This window comes from Cyprinus carpio, chromosome A13 (genome assembly GCF_018340385.1).
Source record: "Cyprinus carpio isolate SPL01 chromosome A13, ASM1834038v1, whole genome shotgun sequence".
NCBI lineage: Eukaryota > Metazoa > Chordata > Actinopteri > Cypriniformes > Cyprinidae > Cyprinus > Cyprinus carpio.
In genome coordinates, this window is record NC_056584.1 from 14028032 (window position 1) to 14054179 (window position 26148).

The window sequence follows — 26148 nt, forward strand, 5'->3', positions numbered from 1 at the left end:
TATTTTTAAAACGTCTAACTGGATCTCGTTTGACGCTATTGTAGCTATTGTCTGACTGGACAATATTAATACGCCCACAAGGCATTTTAACACTATGACAGAGCAAATATAGTTCGTGTCTCAAACATCTATGATTCATTCTGAGGTTAATCCCATTGGACAGTGCAGGGAGACCGAGTCAGGTGATTTCCAAGGAAGCCGGAGATTCATTCAGTCGCTCGCCACAGAGAGGGGAGCCCGCCCAACCCGGATGCACAGATCGTTTGTGGAGCGGTCAGTTGTGGGGTTCATCCCGCAGGACTGGGAGTATTTCAGCACCAGAAAGGACGGACAGCTCCCGCGGCGTTCACCTTTGTTTCCACACCGCTTCTGAGACCTGCGCCCGCTGCATCTCGCGCAGAGGACCGCGACACGCACGCACGCACGCACGCAGAGGGGCTAGGTGGAACAGACTGCATGCCGGATTTGACACTTTTGAGGAGATCATTTGCATGTCGAATCTCGCCGGGTGTAGCAGCTCTACGTTGGGACTGACAAACGATGGCGGAGTGTGGAAGGAGGGGACTGTCGCTCCTCGAGGAAGCGCGTTCTCGCTACGAGAGCCTGCAGATTTCCGATGATGTGTTCGGGGAGTCAGGAGACGACAGCAGCGAAAACCCCTTTTACAGTACAACGGGAGACTCCAATTCGGATAACTACACGGAGACAAATCCGGACGATGCCGGAGCAGGTGAAACTAGGGGTCAGAGCTGCGGTCCCCCCGGTTCCCTCTCCAACGGCCAGGCGCAGGAGGAGGGCTGGAGTGACTCGCTACAGGACCTCAGCGTGCCCCACTATCAGGACACTCATGGTAAGTTGGGCTAATGATAAGCGAACCTCATGTAAATGCAATGCAGCTTCATCATCCTTGAGAGGCCTGCATGCTCGACGAGTTATTAAGCTCACAGATGGGACTCTTTGATGACTACATTGATTTACTTTGATCTCTCTCATCAGATGGCTCCAACAGATGACACAATTCCTTCAAATATGGATCAGGGGTGATTTTTAACTGGCTCTTTGAAATCCTGCACATAGCAGGGGAAAGAGAAAAAAGGAACTGAGAAAGCATGCCAAATTTGGGTTTTCATTCCAGTGGAGGATGCTTCCAGTCTAATCTCTGCCAGACTCAGAGCAGCTGTGATTATGAGTATGATTAGCTCTCTATCAGGGTAGGAGGGTCATTTGCATAGGCAGATGAGAGGAGGCTCTTATTTCTGAGAAATTCACACTTTAAAGTGGTTAGATGGCGGCTTTTAGAGGAGATTTACACTTGGTGTAAATGCTTTCTTATCAAGTGATGTACTGTGCACATATCCATCAAGTGGCAATTAAGACCGTAGAGAACAAATATGTAAAGATTTATAAGTATAAGGACAAAAAAAAGTAAACTAAAACCATGCACAAGTCAGACACAATAATTTGTTGTAGGATAAAATCCTTAACATTCCTTTCAGGCAGTCACCAGTTTGAATTAGTATTCAATTCACTGTCAGTGTAGGTGGCTTAATCTCATTTTAAGAGATTTTAATAATGCCTTTCATGCAAAGGGTCACCACATTTTATCCAAGCGCACAACTGACTGACTGTCTAGACTTTTATGCCATAGACAAACACTCATTTAGTCATTTTTATGAACTCAGTTTACCTGATAAATTTTGCATGACTTATCATCAGTATAAAGATGCTTGCCAGTCAAATGCTTGTGGTCCCGCTTGCCTACCCAGCAATCTAAAACAAATGCAATGAAATACAAAATAGATAGGGTATGTTGCTCAATGGTTTATTCATCTATTTAACAATTAAAGATGCTGTGCATGTCGGAACAGATTTGGAGAAATATTGCATCACTTGCTCAATGTGGATCCTCTGCAGTATCAGCTGATAAAACATCATAATAATCCACAAGTAATCCACACAACTCCAGCCATTAATTAACTTCTTGTGAAAAAAAAAATATTTTGGGGTGAACTATTCCATTAGGCATGACACAGAAATGTGATCAAACCTGCAAAATGTAAACGATATTGTGATACAAAGTATTAAATGAACGGTTTTCTAGTTTCTCATACTATGAAATGAAATATTAAATGAAATGATTCATGACTGGAGTTCGACTGGAATAGTCCAGTTGTACAAAGAAAAAAAAGACATATTGTGATAAATCCTGAATATGCACTGCTGTAATGAATGAATAGGAGAGAGAAAGAGAATGGCTCTTTTTCGATTTCAGCCACACAATATTGAAGGTCTATATTTCTCCCTGAATCATAGATAGAGATAATCATGTGCTAAAGCCAGACAGTCTTGCAAATACCGTGGTTTACATAATGTGAAGGGAATCATTTCTGCCTGAATAACAAAATTTGTTTTTTTTCCCTAGCAAAGACGGTTGAGAGTTCTATCTGTTATTATGTTCTGCTCAAATTGCCATTTAACGGCAGTCTAAATATTTTCATAAACAGGAGTGAAGAGACTCCTTGGCATGGCTTACTGTACAGACCATGACTGCTTGACATGTGGATCGATACACTGATACTAATATCATGCTTCATTTCACTCAAGTCGAAATGACCCAAGAGCATCTTTAAATGACGCATGTATGCATGTGTTTTTAAATGGCATATAAAGAGCTTTCATTGCACAAATATGAAAAAATGGAAGATTGATGCTATCAGCTGATGTTTAATGAACCAAAACATAATGAGAAATACATTAAAATGCCACGATAACGTTTTAGAAGAAAGTATCCTAATCTGCATATAATGTTTTTTTCTTGTTGTGGTTTGAACATTTTCCAAATTGAGTAGATTCCATACTGTTGATAAATGACACATCTTTCCGTCGTATTTGCTCAGAAAGTTCTGTCTGTCACCATGGGGGGAAAATGGGCCATCTGGTTGCTGCCTTTGCTTTGGCACAAGCTGCAAAATGATGCATGAAAGATACACAAAGTCAGTCCACAGACATTTTGCATTTCATGTCATGGGTCATTTAATATGATGTGACGCTTGTGGATACTGACAAACAATGTTTCATCAGAGCAAGCTGTCAGTGCTGTTTGTATAAGGTCTATTAATGTAACATTTAATGTTTAACACATAATGTATAAATGTCTGGCACAACACTCTAGCCTGACTGCGATTCTTATATAAAGTCTATATTATTTAGGTCAACATAACGCACTTTGTGCTCTCGCTTACATCCTTTAGACTTTGTTTCTGATTTAAAGCATATCATTTAACATGTCTCAAGTAATCTGAAAAATATTGAATTATTGAATGATAAACCAAGGGACAATAAAGAGCAATAAGCTATCCATCATTATGCCCACAACAGATCTTTGTCAAACCCAACAGTTTTGTGACATGATTGTTAAACTGAGACACAAAGCTTGGACTGTTTGAGGGCCATATGGTGTAATATTGCACCTGTTGTGAGATCTAAAATAATACGATCAATTCATATCAGCTTGCTTATTTGTATAAAGGAGGTGTAGAGAAGGTACAGGGACTGCTGGTTCTTCTTCTCAATAACTAATCTAGGAAACTATGTAGCACTCCAGTAGCTGTTTTTCTGGAAGACTGACTGTAGACACAGAGATAAATAAATACATTTTGATGTTCTACAGAACTTCTGGGTGTGGAAAGAAAACCTCTTTAAACACAGCTATTATATGAAATACCACTGCAGCATTTAAAACATTAATCTAAAAAAGAGAACAAGCATCTTTAAAGTATACTTTAAAGGAAAATATGCTTTAATTAAAAAAAAAAAAAACTGTATAATATATATATATATATATATATATATATATATATATATATATATATATATATATATATATATATATATTATATATATATATTTATTTTTTTTAATTTAAGCATAATATAAAGTATAATAAAGTAGTACAGTACGTAATGCGTTGGTATGTTCAGTGCATGCATTTTAGAAGCGATATGACCATTATCTAGATTAAGCTACAGAGTCATACTGTATTACATAACACTTTGATTTAATACCATAAAAGATTTCAAGCCAGATATGAACATAGGACTGTTTGCTTTATCAAGATCATGCTGCAATTTTTAAACTAAAGGAAAATTCAGACCAGCATGAAAATAATAAATCTAACTCTTTAAAAAATATATGTAAAATATTACATGTATATACATATTTTGCATAGAGACCTTTAAATAAAATATATTTAGGAAGTTAACATGTCCAGCTATACTTCACACAAAACTATTTTAATCAGTGTTTTTTACAATTCTTTATAATTATTATGCATGCAATATTTTAAAAAAAAATGTAAAAAAATATATTGTCACACAGCAGGACCATTTAATGAAGTAGTGAAAAAGGCAAAAGCATAATTAATGATGAACATTTACAATACCTAAGATAAACATTTTAATCTCTACTAGTTATTAAGAAGACCATGAACACATTGTGTGTCAACTACCTATTTTTAGCATACTGGGCAAAATGTTTATATAATCAGCAACTTTGTGATATTTTTCTTGAGATCTTCTCTCTCTCTCTCTCTCTCTCTCTCTCTCTCTCTAACTGATCTTCTTTTGTGTTTGATAAGTAGTTTATACAAAAAGGCACAGATGAATGAACATAATACACTGTACAATGGACTTTATCCTGGAGGAATGTTTGAGCTTGCTTTACAAGCTTCTTCAGAGCCGTAATGGGAGATGAGCTACTGGTTGAATAGGCGATGTTGTGGTTAGGTTAATATGTGTGTCATGCATGAACACGTGAGGCTTTGGAAAGCATGACAGAGCCATTTGTTCATGAAAACAATGAAATAATGAAAAAAACAAATTGTGTACTATTTTCTTTTCAAGACAATTTTTACAACAGATTTCCTTTGTAAATAAGAATCCTGCACAGTTTTTACTCACAGTTGTATATTGCACTCAAATCAATTACACACTCTCTTACTTTGGGGTCATTAGGCCACTGTGGCACTGAGTAAATGTGTGGCAAGTTGTAAGTGCAGTTGTTGGCCAGTGCTCTGCTTTGGGGTTTTTGTCACTACAAAATAATAACCACATAAGGGCAGGATACTTTTATTTTCGTCTGTTGTTTATGGGTGTTTGCAACATATTAGATCCACCCCAAAAATGAAAATTTTGTCATTAATCACTTACCCTAATGTCGTTCTAAACGCGTAAAAGCTTAATTCGTTTTCTGAACACAATTTAAGATATTTTGGATGAAAACAGGGAGGCTTGAGACTGTCCCATAGACTGCCAAGTAAATAACAGTGTCAGGGTCCAGGAAAGTATGAAAAGCATCGTCAGAATAGTCCATCTGCCATCAGTGATTCAACCGTAACGCTATGAAGCGACGAGAATACTTTTTGTACAAGAAGAAACAAAAATAATGACTTTATTCAACAATTCCTCTCCTCTGTGTCTCTCCACTTCAGTGTAGCGCCATTTTGGCGAATCTGAGCTGTACACAGGCAGCTTATGCTCTTCTGTGTCAGCCGTGCCACAAGGATACATTTTCTACATATATTTATGCTTTGATTTGAAAGAAACAGTGCATCCTATTTTACTTGGCAGTCTATGGGACAGTCACAAGCCTCCCTGTTTTCATCCAAATATCTTAAATTGTGTTCCGAAGATGAACGAAGCTTTTACGGGTTTGGAACAACGTGGGGGTAAGTGATTAATGACCAAATTTTGATTTTGGGGTGGAGTATCCCTTTAAGTTAGACTGAGACACTTACATTTTCCTTCTTAGCTGTTTGCTCCATTTCTGTCTGAGCTGCTTGGATTGACAAAATGTCCTTTTTTTACAACGTTTTGTCATTAGCTGATTAGCTCAGCCTTCGCAGCACAGTGTTGATGTTCCATACACTCATTAGTTGTTACTGAATGCTCCCTATTAGGTAGAAAGTGATAAGGGTCCTGATAAAAGTCATTAGAAGTTCAACTGTGTATCTGACGCCCCAGCCTATTAAGTTAAAGGGTTAGTTCACTCAAAAATGAACATTATTTAATCATCTTCATGTTGTTCCAAACCTGCAAACCTGTAAGAAAGTGTTTTTTTTTTTCATTGTATGGAAAAAATAATGAAATCAAACAGAACTAAAATCACTTCTGCCAAGATAAGTTAGCTATTATTTGTGGAAGTCCATTTCTGCCATAGGATAAAACATTTTTAAAAAGTAATTGCAACTTTTTATCACAGAATTCAGACCTTTTTTCATGCAATTTGGAGTTTACGTCTCACAATTCGGAGTTTTCTACTAAGAATTGCAGTTTATATCTTTCAATTTGGACCTTATCTCAAAATGCAGACTTTTTTCTCAAAATTGTGAGGAAAAAAAGACAAAATTGTGAGATATAATCTCAGAATTGCCAGAAAAAGTCTGAATTGTGAGATAAAAAGTGGCATTACTGTTTAAATTTTTTAAAACTAAAACAAGCTTTCATAAACTTCCATAATTATAAGCACTGAAATATAGCATCATTTAGAAGAAATACTGACATAAAATAGTTTTTATTGAAAGATAGCTCTTCTGTGAATCAGCTGCATATTATGCATTTCCACTGGATTTATTTGAGAGATTTTCAACCTCTTTTTTTATTAAAAATAGCTTGCTTTGTGAGTCATAATATGATGCAGTAGTTCTTGCATTTTTCTCTGCAATCATTAGTCAAGGAATGACGCATACAGAGCAACAGGCTGGTAAAATCATCCCTGGGTAAATAAGAAATGAAAGAATTAAAATACTATTCTGTTAAACTTACATTTCATTTTGCAGGTCCGACACAGAAAATGTCTGTCACTGCCACAGCCATGGACTTCTTCCAGCTGTTTGTCCCTGACAACCTCATTCAGAACATGGTGACCCAGACCAACATGTATGCCAAGAAGTACCAGGAGCGCTTTGGCAGCGATGAAGGATGGACCAATGTGACGCTGACTGAGATGAAGGCTTTTCTGGGCTATGTTACTTCTACTAGCGTGAACCGTTGCGAGTCAGTGCTGAGCATCTGGAGCAGCGGATTCTTCAGTAACCGCAGCATCGCGCTCAAAATGAGCCAGGCACGGTTCGAGAAGATCCTCAAGTACTTCCACATCGTAGCCTTCCGCTCCAGCCACGGTGGCAGTCAGGGCCTCTATAAGATCCAACCCTTCCTGGACTCTCTCCAGCAGAGCTTCTCCTCATCCTTCAGGCCCTCACAGACACAGGTAAAGATCATAGTTCAATTCAATGTAGAAATCACTCAGTAGTCAATCAGCAATAACCAATATGTTGAAGGTACAAAGAGAAAGTGCACAAACCAGCTCTTCGCATCAACTTTTTGGAAACTAGGACTAGCAGACATATTCAATTTCTGTGCCAGTAGAAAGTGGGTTTGGGGCTGAAATCAGAGCACGTTCTGCTGTAATTGGGAGAGCCTGGAGTCCTGTCACAATTCCCCAGGCTGTGAGCTTTATGGTGCCATTGAGAGGTCTGAAGGGTTTTTTACATCTGCAACTTTTCAGAGATGCTGAATGCAATACTCAGAGTCTTTTGTACTTTGAATCCTAATTTGTAAGCTACATAGACTGAAAACAAACTAATAAAATGCTCATTCTGAAACGCTACAGTTAAAGGCATGAATACCTCGAGTCCTTAAGGACATTTTGAGTCTTTAGCTTAGAAGACAACATTTTGACCTTTATTCTTTGTATTCTTTTGTAAGTCCCTCAGGTTCCATTTCTTCATGTATCCAGCTTAGTTTTATTATGTGTCTGGAACTTATGATTTCATGAAAAAAATATATATATATATTAATAAATATTGAATTAAATTATTATTGAATTAAATTATTAAGTTGAATAAGGAAAGTTAATTAAATATATTAATTACACTTCTGTTCAAAATTTTGGGGTCAGTAATATTTTTTTTTGAAAGAAATGAATGTTTTACTCAACAAGGATTCATTAAATTGAAAAGAAGTGCATCAAACATATCTAATTTTACAAAAGATTTCTGTTTCAAAATATGCTGTCTATTCATCAAAGAATCATGAAAAAAAAAAATGGTTTCCACAAAAATATTAAGCAGCACAACCATTTTCAGCACTGGTAATAATGAGAAATGTTTCTTAAAAAGTCATTATATTAGAATGATCATGTGACACTGAAGACTGGAGTAAAGGCTGCTAAAAATTTTTTTTAATTGTAATATTATTTCACAATATTACTGTTTCTACTGTATTTTTGATCAAATAAATTCAGCCTTGGTTAGCATGAGAGACTTATTTCAAAAAGATTTAAAAGTCTGACTGACCCCAAACTTTTAAACAGTAGTGTACATTATATGCTGATTACTTAATCAGAGTAATAGCAATTTAGAGAAAAGCTTCTAAATGAAGACAAACTGACATTACATTTTTGTGACACATTAATGCATACATTTTTTATGTAATGAATTATACTACGCTAAAATATTAAATTGACACCACTATTTTAAATCAAAATAGCTGTAAATAAATATGATAAAAAATGAAGTCAGATATCTGATTCAGAGTGCTATAAGCTTATAGACAGTAATTGTTGATTCTGTTAATCTAATAGTGCCAAATCTCACTTTAAATGTAGTCTTCTGTTAGATAAAACAACAATAATTATGCGCTCATTGTGTCAGACATTCAAATGTCATGTTAACACCAGGGAGTTTACTGTTAAATGACAAGAAGACTTCTAAATGAGCACAGCTGTGCCAAGTAAGCCATTTCAACATCCTCCTACATTTGTTCTGTTTTTTTCTCTCTTCATTTGGAAAATGAGTTTTTGGTGGATTCAGTGATCTGTGGTTCTGCTTTTCAGATGAATAATATGAAATTTGAACTGAGTTGTGAGAAGTAACCTTGAAATATGGGCTAGAATCTGAGCAGTCCATTATTCAGCAAAAATGAAACATATTTATTACATTCGGTCAAATTAAAGGCCTGACATAAAATTAGAATAAATGATTTGCACTTCCTCAAGACATTGTTTTTCAAACAGTATGAATAATTCACAGGGTATAATGCATCTCGGCACATTCATCTCTTAAAAAACAGCCATCAGGGATTTCTTTTAGTAACTAGCTTTTGGTCTGTTTCCCCCTTGATTCATGGTGGCCAGCATTATTAATATGTGAGAATACATTGAACATACATATATATATATTTATTTATTGAGTGACTGATTTAGTAATTTAGTACGAGGGAAATTGTGAAATATACAGTTATACAGCAAGACAAATTAAATAAAATTAAATTGAAATTTCCTTTGAGAAAATTTGCAATTCCTCCTTCTGATGATTTGGTGCTAATCACTGGATTCTTGCTGGATCCCCTGCAGTTTGCTTATCGAGCAAACAAGTCTGTGGATGATACAGTCAACATGGGACTGCATTATATCTTAGTAATCCTACAACATCTGGACAGACCAGGGATTTATGTGTGGATCTGGTTTGTGGACTTCAACTCCGCTTTCAACACCATCATCCCGGATACTCTCCTGATTAAACAGATACAGCTCTCTGTACCCACCTCCATCTGTCAGTGACAGACAGGCAGCATCTAGTGAGGCTGGGAGAATTCTCATCCAGCACCCACACTTTCAGCACTGGTGCCCCCCAGGGGTGTGTTCTCTCCCCACTGCTCTTCTCCCTCTACACCAATGACTCCACTATAGACCCCTCTGTCTAGCTCCTGATGTTCGCAGATGGCCACACTTATTGGCCTCATACAGGATGTTAAAGAGCTGGTCTGGTGCAGTTATAACAACCTGGAGCTGAACACGCTTAAAACAGTGGAGATGATGGTGGACTTCAGGAGAAACCCACAGGAGTTCTGAGATGGCTTAAAACAGTGGAGATGATGGTGGACTTCAGGAGAAACCCACAGGAGATACAGTTCTACTCTGCAGTCACTGAATCAGTCCTCTGCACTTCTATAACTGTCTGGTAAGATTGCAGCGGATAGTTCGGACTGCTGAGCGAATCACTGGTACAACTCTCCCCACTCTTCAAGAACCTCACTCATCTAGAGTGAGTAAAAGAGCTGGCAAAATCATTCTGGACCCCTCACACCCAGGCCACTTCGTCTTTGAACTGTTGCTATTTGGTCAGCGTTATAGAGCACTAAGCCCCAGAATGGCCAGGCATAAGAACAGTTTCTTCCCACAGGCAATCCATCTCATGGACAGTTAACTTGACAATAAATGTGTAATACACAACACTATTTGTACAGTTATTTACAAACCCGATTCCAAAAAAGTTGGGACACAGTACAAATTGTGAATAAAAACAGAATGCAATGATGTGGAAGTTTCAAATTTCAATATTTTATTCAGAATACAACATAGATGACATATCAAATGTTTAAAATGAGAAAATGTATAATTTTAAGGGAAAAATAAGTTGGTTTTAATTTTAATTGTTTAAAATGATATAATGTATGTTGGGACAGGGAAATGTTTACCACTGTGTGGCATCCCCTCTTCTTTTTATAACAGTCTGCAAACATCTGGGGACTGAGTGGACAAGTTGCTCAAGTTTAGGAATAGGAATGTTGTCCCATTTCTTGTCTAATACAGGCTTCTAGTTGCTCAACTGTCTTAGGTCTTATTTGTCGCATCTTCCTCTTTATGATGCGCCAAATGTTTTCTATGGGTGAAAGATCTGGACTGCAGGCTGGCCATTTCAGTACCCGGATCCTTCTTTTACGCAGCCATGATGTTGTAGTTGATGCAGTATGTGGTCTGGCATTGTCAGGTTGGAAAATGCAAGGTCTTCCCTGAAAGAGACGACGTCTGGATGGGAGCATATATGTTCTAGAACTTGGATATACCTTTCAGCATTGATGGTGCCTTTCCAGATGTGTAAGCTGCCCATGCCACATGCACTCATGCAACCCCATACCATCAGAGATGCAGGCTTCTGAACTGAGTGCTGATAACAACTCTTTAGTCCGGATGACATGGCGTCCCAGTTTTCCAAAAAGAACTTCAAATTTTGATTCGTCTGACCACAGAACAGTTTTCCATTTTGTCACAGTCCATTTTAAATGAGCCTTGGCCAAGAGAAAATGCCTGCTAAAATAACAAGCATTTTAGCTTGGTATTTCTACCAGTAGATTTTAATGAATCAGCTTCAGCTCCTAAATCAGCGATTTGCATTTCATGAAGCCTTTATGTGACCCATCTCAGAGACACCCCTCAATTACTCGCCTGCCATGAGTAAAGTAAACACCATCTGCATCTCTCAGCTCTCCCAGTGCCATGGTTATATCACCTTGACAATGTGTGCCAACCAGCTCACTTTGACTGCCACAGTGTGGGTTTTGTTCTTATCCCCTATTGGCAAACAATAAGGCATTCAGCACAGCCACACATGCCCTGTTTATCTGCTTCAGCTCTGACAGAGGGTTTACTGAGTCAAACACCGCTTAAAATAAACATATTATGCTATCTGTAGGGAACATGGTTGGTTAGGTTTAACAAATCTATCATACTTGACTTGACCAGCCAGCATCTTTTCCCAGGATCTTCATGAAGATTTCAGTGTGCACCTCCTGCAGGGAACATAAAAAAGTTTTAAAAAGCAACATTGCTTTGACAAATGATGTGTTTGAAGTGTTATCATGGTGGAATTTTCATATGAGACATGTTGCTTTCCTTTAGGTCCTCCATGAGCCCTTGATTGATGAGGACCCTGTATTCATTACCACATGTACAGAGAGGGAGCTGCGCAAGAGGAAGAAGAGGAAGTTCAGCCTGTGGGTGCGACAGTGCAGCTCCACTGGTTTCATCTGTCAGGTGAATGCACACGCGCTCCCACAGGGAAAGCACAGGAGGATATCCCACAAAAAATGTATCAACTGCCCCAAGATGTTACATCACGTTGTTTCTAATGAGTCTTCACTGCAGTCTTCAGTGTCACACGGTCCTTCAGAAGTCATTCTAATACGCTGATTTTCTGCTTAAGAAACATTTCTTTATTATTATCAATTTTGAAAACATTTTTGTGGAAACTGTGATAATTTTTTTCAGGATACTTTAAATAAAAAGTTCAAAAGAACAGAATTTATTTGAAATAGATATATTTTGTAACATTAATGTTTTTACTGTCACTTTTGATGAAATTAATGCATCTTTGCTGAATAAAAGCATTAATTTCTTAAAAAAAATGTACTCACCTCAAACTTTTAAATCGTAGTGAATTTAGAATTATATTTAAGAAAAAGATTAGATTGATTAGGTCGTGAAAAGAGGGCATCACATATCAGAATGCTAAATCATTCACCATAGTATCCAGTGAAATGTAAAAAATGAACGAATAATTAATTTATTTTTGGAAAGTAAATAATGTCAATACTGATTGATTGCTTAAGCAGCTTTAAATTCTTTCTTCCTTACCAGATCTATGTCCATCTAAAGGAGGGTCCAGGTCCGGATGGTTTAGACACGCTGAAAAATAAACCCCAGCTTCACAGTCTGGTGGCCAAGCAGCTCTGTCAGAATCTGGCTGGCCGTAATGCAATCATCTTCACTGGCCCAAGCATCACAAGTCTAAACTTGTTTCAGGAATTTGAGAAACAGGGTAGGTGCTGTAACTCATGTGCAACAGTGCTGCATCTGTCAGTTCTTTGCATCCTTATCTGCTCTACTTCTCTTAGTGAATTCTGCCTTGGCTTTGCTTTGCTTCTTTTTTTTCCATCTCTTTAATCTTCTCTCCATCTGATGTTCCTCATCCCCTGCAGTTTTTAATTACACGGTGACAGCATCCTGTGGCAAGGAATAAATGGGGAGATTGAGAGGAAGTTGACCTTGAGTTCTCAAAGCAAACGCACGTTTCATACTTAAAGATTATTTGAAAGCCTCCAGCTGGGGCTTAAGGAGTGAATGTTAACAGCTAGAGTGGATAAGGCTAGTGGCCAACTTCTTTTTTTTTTCTCTCTACATTTAAATCAAATAAATTCACATTATTAGAGAACTAGGTCATAATTGGATGTAATGTAGAATTTTTTTATCAGTTTCATACCTAGCCTCATTCAGCCTCATACGGTACTGTTCTGTAGTATTTAGCGAGTAATTAACTAAAATTAGTGACTTTTCAATAGTGTGACATTAGCTCAGTGGTTTTCAAAGCAGCGTAGCTTTTTTTTCAAAAGTAACATTGTAAAACACTACATTGTGGGGTTTTTTATATCATTTTTGCAACTTCACAATTAAGTGCCACAGCAAAGTAAATCATATTTATTTTTGCATAAATCATATTTATTTTGCATTCTTTTAATAATGGAAAAACATTTATTTCTATTGAATTGTCCTAGTGGGCTGCAAGCAAAAACATCATAAAACATGTCTGATTCATAAACAAATTACTATTATGAGAAAATTAAAAAATTAAAAAAAAAAAACTATTAGGGGTCAGTTCTTTTGATGAATGCTATGAGAGACAAGTTATTTGATTTGAATAAGTCTAATGAATCCTTCACAGAACTGAATCCAGCAGAACTGTTCACCATTACAAACACAAATGCTGAAAAACAAATGAGCTTGAATGCTTGAACAAAACAGCACAACAAATTGCTGACAAATGGTCTATTATTCATACAAAGAGCGAACAGGATATCACTCAGCTGTACAACATATGTCCAGTTCAATGAATTGGTTTGTTCAGAGAGTTCATGTAAATCAGTGACTTTTGATGGTTTTTACATAGTTTTTCTTTGTAGCAAAATGGTTACTTAGACCTTATCACTGTTTATAGCTTGTTTTCTAATTTTATCATTATGTAGCATAATTATCTATTTTATTGCTATTATCATAACTGATATGATTTAGCTATTTAGTGACATATAGCTAAATACTTCTCTGTACATATAAATGATATTTTAGGAAAATATATATTTAAAAAATGTATTGCACTCCTAAATAGCGTCAATGTAGTAAGCTTCTTTTCTCTAGTAGCTTGTAGTGAAGGAAATTAATTTAAAAGGCTACTTTAAATTAAGAAGATCTTGTAGCATGACAGTTTTAGAGCAGCTTCCCCAAAATTGCTGTTCTGGCATTTTTATCCTAGCTGTTCCATTCAGTTCACACAGCACCTGGGTCCACAGATTTCATCCAGTTCCACAGATTTGCAAATTGAAGGTGTTGTGAGATGCAATTTAATTGCTTAGGAATCTCCATCAGCATTTTTTTATCACTAAGATACTTTTGTAAGTATATATATATATACATATATATATATATATATATATATATATATACTTTAGTATTTATTTATTTTACATTTATTTTATTTTAACGTTTTAGTCGTTTTTATTTTTAGTATTTTTTTTTAAATTTTGTTATTTTAAATTTTAAATCCGTTTAAATTATTGTTTTTATCACTAGATTATGTAAGTTTTTTTTTTATTTTTTTTTTTTTTTTTTTTTTTTTAGTTTTTTGTAGTTTTTTTTAGTTTTTTTAATTCTTTTATCACTAAGATACTTCTATATATATATATATTATATTTATTTTTTAATAAGTTTTATATATACATATATATATGAAGCGAATCTCACACGAGTAGCAGTAGGGCTGTTTATCAGCATAGCTGTGATTCAGCCGTGGGCACGAGGCTGCAGGCCGAAGATAATTTATTTATTTTATTTCATTTCAGTTAACAATGATTAAGTTAAAAGTTAAAGTTAAAAGTTAAATTCAACTCTCCTGAGTGAATCCTACTGGACATTTGACAGCACTTTGTTCATTGCATAAGTATATAGGATGGAGAAGATTAGACACAATTGTCACCTTTCCCATGTGGGGAGGATGAATAATATCTCAATCAGATTTCTAGGCCACTTTCAGAGAGGCTGCAGCATCTGGCAGTGCTGTGGTGAAGATATCTGCTCACAGCTTCATAGATCACACATGCAGGAGTCTATTCATGTGACCTCTATTCAAACGATCAGCATTCAAACGCTCAGGCTAAATATTCATTCTCAGCCTGATGGATAATACATTTGTGTAATATATTCCCTCTCCTGCAGGCATCTACTGCTGCGGGTTGTTGAGCACCAGGAAGAGCGATTGTACAGGTCTTCCTCAGTCTATGCTGATCAATACTGAGGCTACACAGCAACGTGGCCAGTCTCACATTAAGATGAGAGGAAATTTGTCCATAATCAACTGGTACAACAAAGGCAACTTCAGGTTCCTCACTAATGCCTACCCTCCTACTAAAGAAGGTAAGAAACACACAGGACAGGCAGATGATGTTTCTTCTTGCTTGAATGAAGCAGTTTTTTCAGTTTATAATAAAAGGAATAGGGTTAATAAAGAGGTTGGAGTTGTGTGAAGGTGTGCAGTCGTGGGTCAGCAGTGTGAAGAGAAGGGGGCTCAGCACACATCCTTGGGGGGCCCCAGTGTTCAGTGTGATGGTGCTGGATGTGTTGCTGCCGACCCGTACTGCCTGAGGTCTTCCAGTCAGAAAATCTAACAGCCAGTTGCACAGCGAAGTGTTGAGCCCCAGCTGGACCAGTTTGTTAATGAGCTGTTGAGGGATGATTGTGTTGAATGCTGAACTGAAGTCTATGAACAGTCTAAAGCTACTTTTTGTAATGTCTACTTGATACTTTTCTCATTTAACACAATAATGGCTTTAACCTTCTGAGATCTAGGGGGTTTTGGGGGCCTGGAGAAATTTTGACATGCCCTGACTTTTGTGCTTTTTTCAGTTGCTTATAAACATATACATGGCTAAAGTCTAAAAACACTGTATTCAGTATGAACTGGGCTACAATAATATGTAAATAGCATGTATGTACATGACCTTTTGGGGGTATTTTCGAAAACAAATTTAATTTGCGATTCATTAGATTAATTAATCGTCACATTTAATTGTCAAGTGTAATTAATTACATTAAAAAAAATTAAACGATTGTCAGCCCTAAAAAGGAAACATATATTCTACAAATGACACTTGCATGCTGCATCAAATCGCCTCCATCTATATGGTAAACAAATAACATTGCTTCTGATTTATGTGGTCAGGCAAAAGGGAGATTAAATTACAACTTATATTTCATTCTCTAGAATCTGAAATAATATGTTTATATAGTAAAAGCTTTTTGTGCTCCTCTTTGAGAGCAGGTGTCACTTTTGATTAATAGGGCTATACAGTTTCATTGAAAACTCTGTGCTAAATCTCTGCCAGGTTTTCTATAACCTGAACTAAAATTATCATCCCACTGGTATTCAGCCTCAACTTTAAGACACACTTTGTTAGTCCACAGTCTATAAAAATGATTTCCATTCGTTTCCCCATAGTCTTTAGGACTCAAAATAGCCCATTTTAATTTTCAAAAAGTGCCAGCATTGTAATTTACATGCCACAAGCACTCCTGAGGAAGACAGTACTTTGTGCTCTAATGAGCAGTAGATTACTACTGATTGCAACAGATGGCAGTTAATTGTATGCTGACAATATCAGAGGGTTCATAATGGTACAGATCTAATGACTCTAATGACTGGGACTTCTTACTGATTATGTTTCAGTGACATCATGTTTTGATTCTAATGTAATTACACGTGACTCATATTAAAAATGTAGAAGATGATAAATAAGTTGTATGATGAGTGATTACACAAGAAGGACACCTACCAAGTTTGTGTGCCATTCAAAACTGAACTGAGAATGCCTTTTATAATCTAATCCAGTTCCAGAATTAAATTGAGGTTGCACACAGAATGCAGAACTGTAAATTTGAATGTGAATGTTTGAAAGTAGAAATAAAATGACTTGAAATGAAAACTAAAGAAAAAATGCAACTGTAATTTTTAGCAAATGCTTTAAATGTTGACATGATAAAACCTTGTTTGGAAGTTTAAAAAAGCCTTGAAGTTTACAGATTTATAAGACAGAAAGAGACATATAATTCAGTAAATTATTCTCCTTGTTTTTCCGATTAAAATTCCAATTTAACTCCCTGTGGTTTGTGGCCAATTCAATACAGAGTTTGAAATCAAGTAGAAATACAATAAATTGGTGCTCAGTAAGATTGTTTAAAATCTACATTTATTCTTTTGATCAGTAAAGGCATGATTCATGCTACTAACAAAGCAGAAGATCTCATTGGATGCAGCAGAAAACTGAACAGTCGATCCTTATTGTCAGATGTTAAATCCTCTTGTCTGCCCGGATTGTCCTAGGGGTGATCATTAAGAGGAAGAGTGGAGAAATCCCTTGTCCCCTTGCTGTGGAGGCCTTTGCTGCGCACCTGAGTTACATCTGCAAATATGATGACAAGTACAGCAAGTGAGTTTGACCAATCAACCAAACCTTTAGGACATATACATACAAGATTTTATAGTTCACTCAACTCGTTTTTCCAACTAGGTACTTCATTTTCCACAAGCCTAATAAGACCTGGCAACAGGTGTTTTGGCTAACCATCAGCATCGCCATCAACAATGCCTATATTCTTTACAAGATGTCAGACGCCTACCACGTCAAACGCTACAGCCGGGCACAGTTCGGCGAGAGGCTGGTGAAGGAGCTCCTGGATATGGATGACTGCTCACCCACTCAGTGAAAGAAACGGCATGCTGTCTTAAACCCACCCATGACAACCCACTCATACTTACATACTCATATACACTTGCTTTCTACACTTCAGGGTCATTTTGAGTGAACAAACCCTAAACATAACACAAAATGTGCCAAGTTTGGTTGAAAAAGGGACGTTTTCCATCTAAACTCACATTTAAGACCCCATTTGGTCATTTGATACTACAGGACTAATGTACATACGTCACTGTAACACTTGCTGCATGAGAAACACAAAAATGTGCCCTTTGTAGATGTGCAATGATTTTTATCATTAGAGTTCCAGTAATAGTGTTGACATAGTTGTGAACCCTGAGGTACAATGTTTGGTGAATTCTCTGTTCGTGAGCAGCTTATCCAACATTCAGCACTGATAAATATACTGTATACACTCTGTGATTGAGGTGTTTTATCAGCAAAACGAGAATGTAATGCAATTCACACGTTAAATCACAGAAATTCGTAGACGTTCTCCCAAATACTTGGGCTTTTTTCTATTTTATATCACTTAATATTTATGATCTTTATGACTCTAAGGCAACAACAATAAGTGACACAGATGATGTATAATGCCACACAGACATCGAAACTGGAGGTGAAATGTGGCAACACTACTATGCTTTCCCAATCGTTTTTGCACTCAGAAGTAGTGGTCAGGATTCGTAAAAGTCTCCTAAATAGGATTTGCAGATTTTAAATAATGTCCCCAAATTATATTTCCCATCAAATCTGTATTCAATATAATATTATTAACTCTTTTGCCTGCCTTTCATTAATATCCATATAGTTTTGTCAATTAAATTATGATGAAAATAGGAAAAGGGCCCAATATACAGTAGTATACCAAAAATAATGTAAATATTATTTCTAATAATTCATTTATATATTTTTATTATGTGTAATTTAAATTGATTATTTAGGGGCATTGATGTATTTGCAAATGAATAAAAAAAGAAGAAAAAGAAAATAATAAAGGACTTTAACTAGAATGTCTCTCTACCTGCTAGCGGGTGGATTTATGTGGTCTTTCACTGTTCCAGAAGCTATCAAAATATCAATTTTCCATGTTGCTATATTGTAACCATGGTAATGACAGTACAGAGAGCCCATGGCATAATTCGTTCCTCCAAAAAAAACTGAAGCAGATTCATTTCCCTCAGGTAATATTTTTAGTCAAACATCTCCCTCTGTATCACTGTGGTATATTCATACTAGATAACGAGCACTGTAAGGAACAGATGTACTATTGTAAGTGAATTTGTCATAGATTTACTAGACATGCTTATTTCCTTGGCTTTTCATTTCTTATTTACTGTGCCATCACCTGCTGTTTTTCTTTGTACTGAGTGAAGCGCTGCGCACTAACAAACCAATTAGGATGTTTATCACTGCATATCACTTAAAACATTCTTTTAAAGCTTCATATTCAGTCAATACAAATCTGTATAAAAAGTCTACTTTGTGATGTCAGCTGCAGTAATTCACAACAATATATATATGCCATATTTTATACCTGCATCTCTTTTAAATCAAGACAAAAGCAATGTTGCATTATACAGGTGTGCTCATAAACATGATTTTTTTTGTTTTTTTGTCATGAATGTTGCAAAGTTCATTGTAATATAAAAACTGCTGCCTGTGCTTATCTAATATAAAATGCAGCAGATGATTTTGAGATTGTATATCAGTGTTTTCCAGAACATCTTCTGGGTTCAACTGCACTTCATAGGGAATTAATTATTTTAATCAGGCAGACAGTGAACTATAATGGCGTTAGAGAGATGTTTGACCTTATCTAGGGTGACCTCAGGGTTTTGTAATTACAACATCTACTGTAGTGCGGTATAATGTAGGAGATTGGACTGGGTGCTATGAACCTCTCTGCCAAGAAAACATAATCTATAAGCCAGAAAATGGTTGGCACGACCGAGATTTTAATTAAAGCCCTTGCTAGTGCAGTACCTTAGAATAAAAACCTTCCAATAAGCAAAGTTTCTGCTTTTGCACTGGCCACTAACATTGTTCGATATACTTTAGGGCCAGCTTCGTGTGGCATGATAGCAGGTAAAAACAAACTGTCTTTTTAATAAAACAGCTATGACAACTATACAGTCTCCTTGACTGGACCAAATTCCTCAGTATCTGGTCAATGTAACAAGAACCCAGTGTTGGACATGTATCTATTTTCATGTATGAATGTTGTGAATGTGCCGTGTCTTGCTGTTTAATGCTTGGTGTTCCTTCACTTGTCTTCTCACTGTGAATGTTGAAATGATTCAGGTGTATGTAAGAGTATACGTGTTATCTGTAATGTTCACCTTCACTGTATGTCCTGTTATCAAACTGACCCGTACTTCACCTCCCTGCCTCTATGTGAGTTAACACCAATTTGCACACTAATAAATGTTGTTTATACATACTATTTTTCCCCCTACAGTAATTGGTTGAAACATTCATTGCACTATTATTAGAATCTCACAAAGAATTGTCCAGCTCAAATTTTCTATTAAATAGAAAAAGAAAAAAAAAACCTCTCTCTCTCTCTCTCTCTACAAGTACTATTAGAACCCTTGTAACTTTGTTTTTGCATTGTGACATTTTTAGGACACATGCACATTCTGTCCTTAAATTCTCATTACAGTAAAGCTGTAAATTAAAATAATCAACTTAAAGGCAATGTTTGTTTGTTAAAGAAAGAATGAGATTCTTTAAATGTATATATTTATATATATTAAATGTTATATTAAAAAAAACGGTAGTTTGTACTGTATATAATTTTCATTTATGAAATATTTTTTTTTTTTTTTTTTTAAGTGTGATACATTAAATACAAATCACAATACAAACATTCTGAGGGTCCTATTAGTAGATTGCATTTTGATGGAAAAAGATTTATTTAGTTTTGTTAATGCACCATATGTGAAAAAACTTGGGACACTGGTTATGTATATAATTTTTTTTTTTACATTTTATTTTAAGTTAATTATTTTCCGTCATTCAAACCTTTGCAATATCTATAAAACAATGAACAAATACAAGCGCTGTACAGCTGACCAAATCACTATAATTGCAACTGAATGTGTAAAATGTACATGCATGGACATACATACTGTATATACACACATATACACTATTACTGTTGACCCAATGCTGTTTCCTTTGCCATTTAATGCAACATCAAGATCTTTCTAAAATTGGCTTTCAAGGAAACCAAAGAGACAAAAAAGGTGGGGTCACATGTCCTTCACGTACTACGAAACTGTCCTAGTCTGGAATAGAAGTGTGTTTTTATGTTTCAGTCAAACAGCAAATGACTTTGGCACACTGTGCTATGTAAACATTTCATCCAATTCAAAGATTAGCCATAATGTATTGCTCTGAATTTGGTTGAGTTCTTCAAAAAGCCCGTCACTCAAAGCCCAAACTTTACATAATTTCATTGGCTTCTCCTTCTAAACTGGAGAAAGGTGGCTTGATTCACTATAGAAAAAGTGCAGTCCACATCTACCTCTGCTTTCCCGTCCAGCAGAATCATCTGACTACAGGAACCCCATGAAGCTACAGAACGCAGAAAACAAAATGCAGGTAGGTGGACCGATTTTCTTCCTAGAGGCCACACAACCTCTGCCCAAACTCTGAAACATCAAGACAGAGAGTCTTCTGTTGCATGTTTCTGTTGCCGTCTTCATACTTACTGATGGAAAACTGTTATTTATGGGACAATACAGGGTGGTGCAGTTGAACCCAACATATACAAGTCTAAGATTAACATAACACTTACTGCTGATACATGAGGAGAGCTGACTGAAAGCCAGTCAGGGACTCATTTAGTCTGGATTCACTAGCCTACAATAAGTTAGTCAGAATTGCTACGGCATTATACATGAAATGCAGATGGGTTAATTGATTTGTTTCACATATCACAGGCTTTTTTGTCTGTTGGATTTACAGTAACACTAGTTCTGTTAAAATCAACTTTAGTACCATAAAGATTCACAAGGTTTAGATGTGAAAAAGTATTTCTGGGGCATGAATAAAATGCTAATTAAAAGGACACTCACAAACAGTGTTATGTTTCTCCTTTGTGAGTTCAGATGCTTTTCTAAAGCACACTTCTTTGAAAGCTGCTCAGAAACCCATTCACACACACACACAAAAAGAAAAAAAAAACCTCACATTTTCCTTACAGTATCATGGATAACAAAGGCAGTAACTTTTAACCATAGAAAGAGGATGCTCAAGTAGTGATATAATGTGCCATGTTTGGCCACAGCTGCTGAGGATCATAACTGATCTTGAGAATAAATCATCCAGGACTTTGAGGAGGCAGGAAAGAAGCTTTTCCAATGCCCATGTTATGATCCAGATCATGTACTGCACAAAGACATGGAAGATGAGGAGTAATACAAATCCATCTTTGCTCGAAACCCAAGAAAGCAGGATCAAAGCTTCAGATCAGCCTCTGCTTGGAGTTACCAGGATATTAACATGATTATTTGATGTAATACACTTGGCAGAGAAAAAAAAAGGCTACATAGAGTTAAGAAATAAATGAAGCGTGAAAAATGTTGCTGAGAAACAGTTGTTTGTGTTTGAAGACATGTTTTAGATACTGATTTGTTAGCAGCCAGTGCTACAGTATGTGAATCCAGCAGTCACGTTCTATACAATGTCTCGTTCTCCTTCAGAACACACCAGGGGCCCTTAAGGGAAGCGGCTTGAATCTTTACACATTGCACCTTTGACAGAAAAAGACAGATTGACAATTTAACAGAATCTAGAAAACAACAAAAAAGGTCTTTCTTTTTCCTGCTCTTTTTTGTATTTTTGCTTGGGGACTTCGAGAAGAAAAAGGCTGGTGTTGTGCTGTACTGTATAGTTTTGTTTTTTATGTTGTGGTGAACAAATGAGTCCTCCCTTAAATCCCATGAGCCCACAAATTAACCCAAACTAGAATCCAGTCCAATCACAGCGCATGAAGGGAGCCTCCATAAAACATGTCATTTACATTCAACAATTTTGGTAACGTGACTAGAAAAATAAAAGAACAATGGATGTCCTTTGTAAAAAACAAACAAACAAAAAAAACTGTTGGAATTCATGAAAAGGTGAAAATCAAGAAAGACGAGAAAACAGATCCTTTGCATCGGAAAACAAGAAGAAAAAAATCCAAAAATGGTTTCGATACAGTTTAGACACTTAAGATTCACTTTCCAAGAGCTGGACAACAGATGAAACAGTGAGGTATATAGTTAGATGGAAATAGTCATCATCTTGTTTGTGTTTTCATTGCCCCGTGGCCCTCAAGGACCACCAAACCGCATCGTGGCGGCCCTGAGTCTGTATCTCTGAGGGGCGAGTGCGTGCCCAGCACGGGCTGTCCGAGGGCGAGAATGGGAGGGCTGAGATCGGCTTGACAAGCTACTGCTGGAGGTTGAGAGTGAACTTCCACTGCTGGGTGAGTGACGGGCTGCACACCTCCACCGTCAGGCCGCCATTCCGCGCGCTCCAACTGTCCAAGCACAGATTGCTGCCCACATGCCGCAGTTTGGAGTTGTTGTCGATCTGCTCCCATTTCTGCAATGGAAACACAATGATGATGATTTTGAAAATCTGAGCAGCGGCGTCTCCTCCAAACCCCCGCCTTGAGCACAGCATGCTCACCTGTCTGCTGTCGTTCTCCCTGCAGCCCTGCAGTTTGATCTGTGAGCCAGCGGTGCGATCCACCACTGTCAGGCAAAGGTCCATGTGTTTGACTGATTTGTCTTTAGTCAGGGCCCATTCCTGTTCATTAGAAACATGGTAAGAAAATACACTCACATAAAATCTACACAGGAACTTTAACACAAAAACGGCTTAGTGAGAGGAAGCTAATTTCAGAAATGTACATGGGTAAGTTTGAGAAGTTTTGAGATGCTATGTGGTGTGATATGCTATAATCCACCCAAAAGCATGCTGTAATTTTTTTTTATAAATCATGCCATTTTTGTGAGCTCATATTAAGGTACAAATGTGTTTAAATGGTGAAAATAACAAAAAGTAGTCTATTAATATATAATGATATATTAATCTTAATTAATAAAACATACAAATTACTTATAATAAATATAAGTATTTTGAATATTAGAATTAACGATTTTTTATGACATAGAATTATATATATATATATTATATATATATATATATATATATATATATATATATATATATATTAACTAGTCATTATATTACGTTACATTATATTAAATATTTATTTTTCATATTCAAATAGATAAGCATATACTGTACTTATAAGTGTGATGAACCCTTTAAATCCCTCAGACATGTGACGATAAACGTGGCTAAAGTAATCCAGAAACTACTGTGTGGCCCTCATCTATACATCATTCACCCTTCACAAGTGCATCGTTCATTTAAACTGACCCAAAGTCACTGCCGAGTCCATCACCCAGTGCTCTGCTGCCACACCTGACATAAGACTGTTCAGTACCTTAGATTGGATTGGTACCTGATTGCCCCCTGCATTGTGGCACTCGTACACCCCCACCACACCATCAGCAAAGTGTCCCAGTGTGTCCAGACAGTTCTGACCCTGCTGTAGTGCTCCAAAGGCTATGTCCTGATGATCAGGGACCCTAAACAAGACACAAACAACCGATTATGCCACCTGCAGCACTGGTAGTGGTCTTTAATAAAAGTTTTAAAAGCTTATTTACTTAAAATGTACATGTCTAGTGGCTCTGTTTACACTTCATCAATCATTGTTCCAAAAACAGCCAGCCATGTACAGAAACACATCTGATCAATAAGCTCATACATATTTATGCACAAAACTTCACAGAACATAAAATAGGGCCAAAGTGATCCTACAGCTATTTTTATTACACTCAGGTCAGACACTAACCGTAGCTCAGGATAGACGTTCTCCAGGTACCATTTAAATGGTTTGCAGCCCAACCTCTTCTTCATTTCCAGCCTGCTCTGAATGCTGCAATTAAAGAGGAAACCTAGTCATATGGCGCTCATTTGACGGTCTAATGGTTTCAAAACAGAAACTTCAACTAGCCAAGTCTGAAATCCGCAGCCTCTCGTGGCCTTGGCAGTGAGAAATGAGCTTCTTCTCATGTTGAAGAAAGCAAATGTGCCATTCTATATTCCAAACCTTTCCCTTAGCAATAATATTTCTAAATTAAGACAGATAAACACTTACTTGCCATAGGGTACATTACGGGCTGAGGGCACAGCAGCATAGTAGAAGTTCTTAAAATCGTCCATCCAAACCTCTGCCGCTCGCCTTGTGTTCCTGCAAAGACAAACACAAACAGATGAGAATTATACATTTTATATAGAGATACTAATGTTCTGCTAATAACCATAACATGTCTACATCATTGCTTAATCTAATTTCAATACTAACAGATTACTGGGTGTTTTATATTTGTGGCTGAATGTAAATTTTTATAACTATGAAGGTATGTTATTTCAGAATGTAGTATTTCATTGACTGAATTGCTGCATTCACCCACTGGGTGGAGTACATGAACCAGAATAATAAAGGGCTCATGTTGCTTGAGCAATCATAAAACTAAAGATAAATAAGAATTGTGTTCTTTTGCTACTGTAACAATTCTCAGTGCGGATACTCAGGAATATAAAGTCTAGCAGGGTTACAACAATCCTGACTACAGTTAACTATCCTGAAACGGTGATTATAAACTGGATAACGCAAACTCTAACTCTGGAAGAGCCAAACCATATTATATATAATAAAATATAATGTAACACAATATAAAATGTAATGCAATACAACACACTACAATACAATATAATTTAGTTTATTGCATCTTTTCTGAATAAAAGTATTAATTTCTAAAAAAAAAAAAATAATAATAATAATCCCAAACTTTCACATGATTACATAATATAATTCAGTGGACACCTGGCAAAAACAGTTCCGCTGCCTCCTGGGAAAGTATATGGATGCTGTTTCCTAAAGACATGACCGACTCGACTGCAGGGAATGATCTCCAGACTGCCTCCACACTGCCAGACCCGGAACGAGATCTCTGAAGATCACAACAGCAGCCAGAGATTAATAAAATCCATTACAGAACACACAAGCAACCAGTTCACAAATGTAAATGGGAAGATAAAGCAAAGGGTCAAAACTCATAATTGCACATGTGTTATACTCAAACAAAAAAAAAACAAAACAAAAAAAAAAACACTGCTTTGTGAAACTTCTTGGTCTTTGAAAACTTCTTTAGACACACACACACACACACGCACGCAAAATGTAACTTTATTCCAGGCTGATGGATAATTTCTGGAGCTGTTGTAGACTTTTCCACAAGCAGCACAGCTGAGAAAAGTGCTGTGTTTGTGGAATGAGTCAGGATTTTCTTTCAGAATCCATCATGCCACACACATTATGACGAAACTTGAAAAACTCTACCTCATTGAGTCTTACACTGCAGTTTTCTATTCAAGC

General features: G+C 36.6%; 2 protein-coding genes across 3 annotated transcripts in view; one reads left to right on the plus strand and one right to left on the minus strand.

The window, feature by feature from the left end:
- The first annotated feature begins 29 nt into the window (after nucleotides 1-29).
- LOC109051573 (piggyBac transposable element-derived protein 5-like) lies at nucleotides 30-20135 on the plus strand. The gene is made up of 7 exons (XM_042768906.1): nucleotides 30-850; nucleotides 6836-7266; nucleotides 11737-11871; nucleotides 12475-12655; nucleotides 15100-15297; nucleotides 17261-17366; nucleotides 17448-20135. The coding sequence occupies exons 1-7, from the start codon at nucleotides 541-543 to the stop codon at nucleotides 17641-17643; spliced, it is 1557 nt and encodes a 518-aa protein (XP_042624840.1). The 5' UTR covers nucleotides 30-540; the 3' UTR covers nucleotides 17644-20135.
- A 2419-nt stretch (nucleotides 20136-22554) lies between these two features.
- The window catches only part of LOC109051572 (polypeptide N-acetylgalactosaminyltransferase 2-like), a 66923-nt gene continuing 63329 nt past the window's right edge, over nucleotides 22555-26148 (minus strand). Inside the window, exons 11-16 of one of the 2 annotated variants that reach the window (XM_042768908.1) lie at nucleotides 25597-25723; nucleotides 24868-24960; nucleotides 24562-24645; nucleotides 24148-24292; nucleotides 23322-23441; nucleotides 22555-23234 (exon numbers count right to left, since the gene is read on the minus strand). In XM_042768908.1, the coding sequence (XP_042624842.1) occupies nucleotides 23079-23234; nucleotides 23322-23441; nucleotides 24148-24292; nucleotides 24562-24645; nucleotides 24868-24960; nucleotides 25597-25723 (725 nt within the window). In that variant the 3' untranslated portion in view covers nucleotides 22555-23078. The remainder of the gene's footprint in view (nucleotides 23235-23321; nucleotides 23442-24147; nucleotides 24293-24561; nucleotides 24646-24867; nucleotides 24961-25596; nucleotides 25724-26148) is intronic. The other variant, XM_042768909.1, reaches the window with a different exon arrangement.

Excerpts from the sequence above, each read along its gene's own strand:
- LOC109051573 (XM_042768906.1), top strand. The coding sequence starts at position 541 with ATGGCGGAGTGTGGAAGGAGGGGACTGTCGCTCCTCGAGGAAGCGCGT. Across the intron at positions 851-6,835 it reads CCACTATCAGGACACTCATG|GTCCGACACAGAAAATGTCT; the intron begins GTAAGTTGGGCT and ends TTCATTTTGCAG. Across the intron at positions 15,298-17,260 it reads CTACCCTCCTACTAAAGAAG|GGGTGATCATTAAGAGGAAG; the intron begins GTAAGAAACACA and ends GGATTGTCCTAG.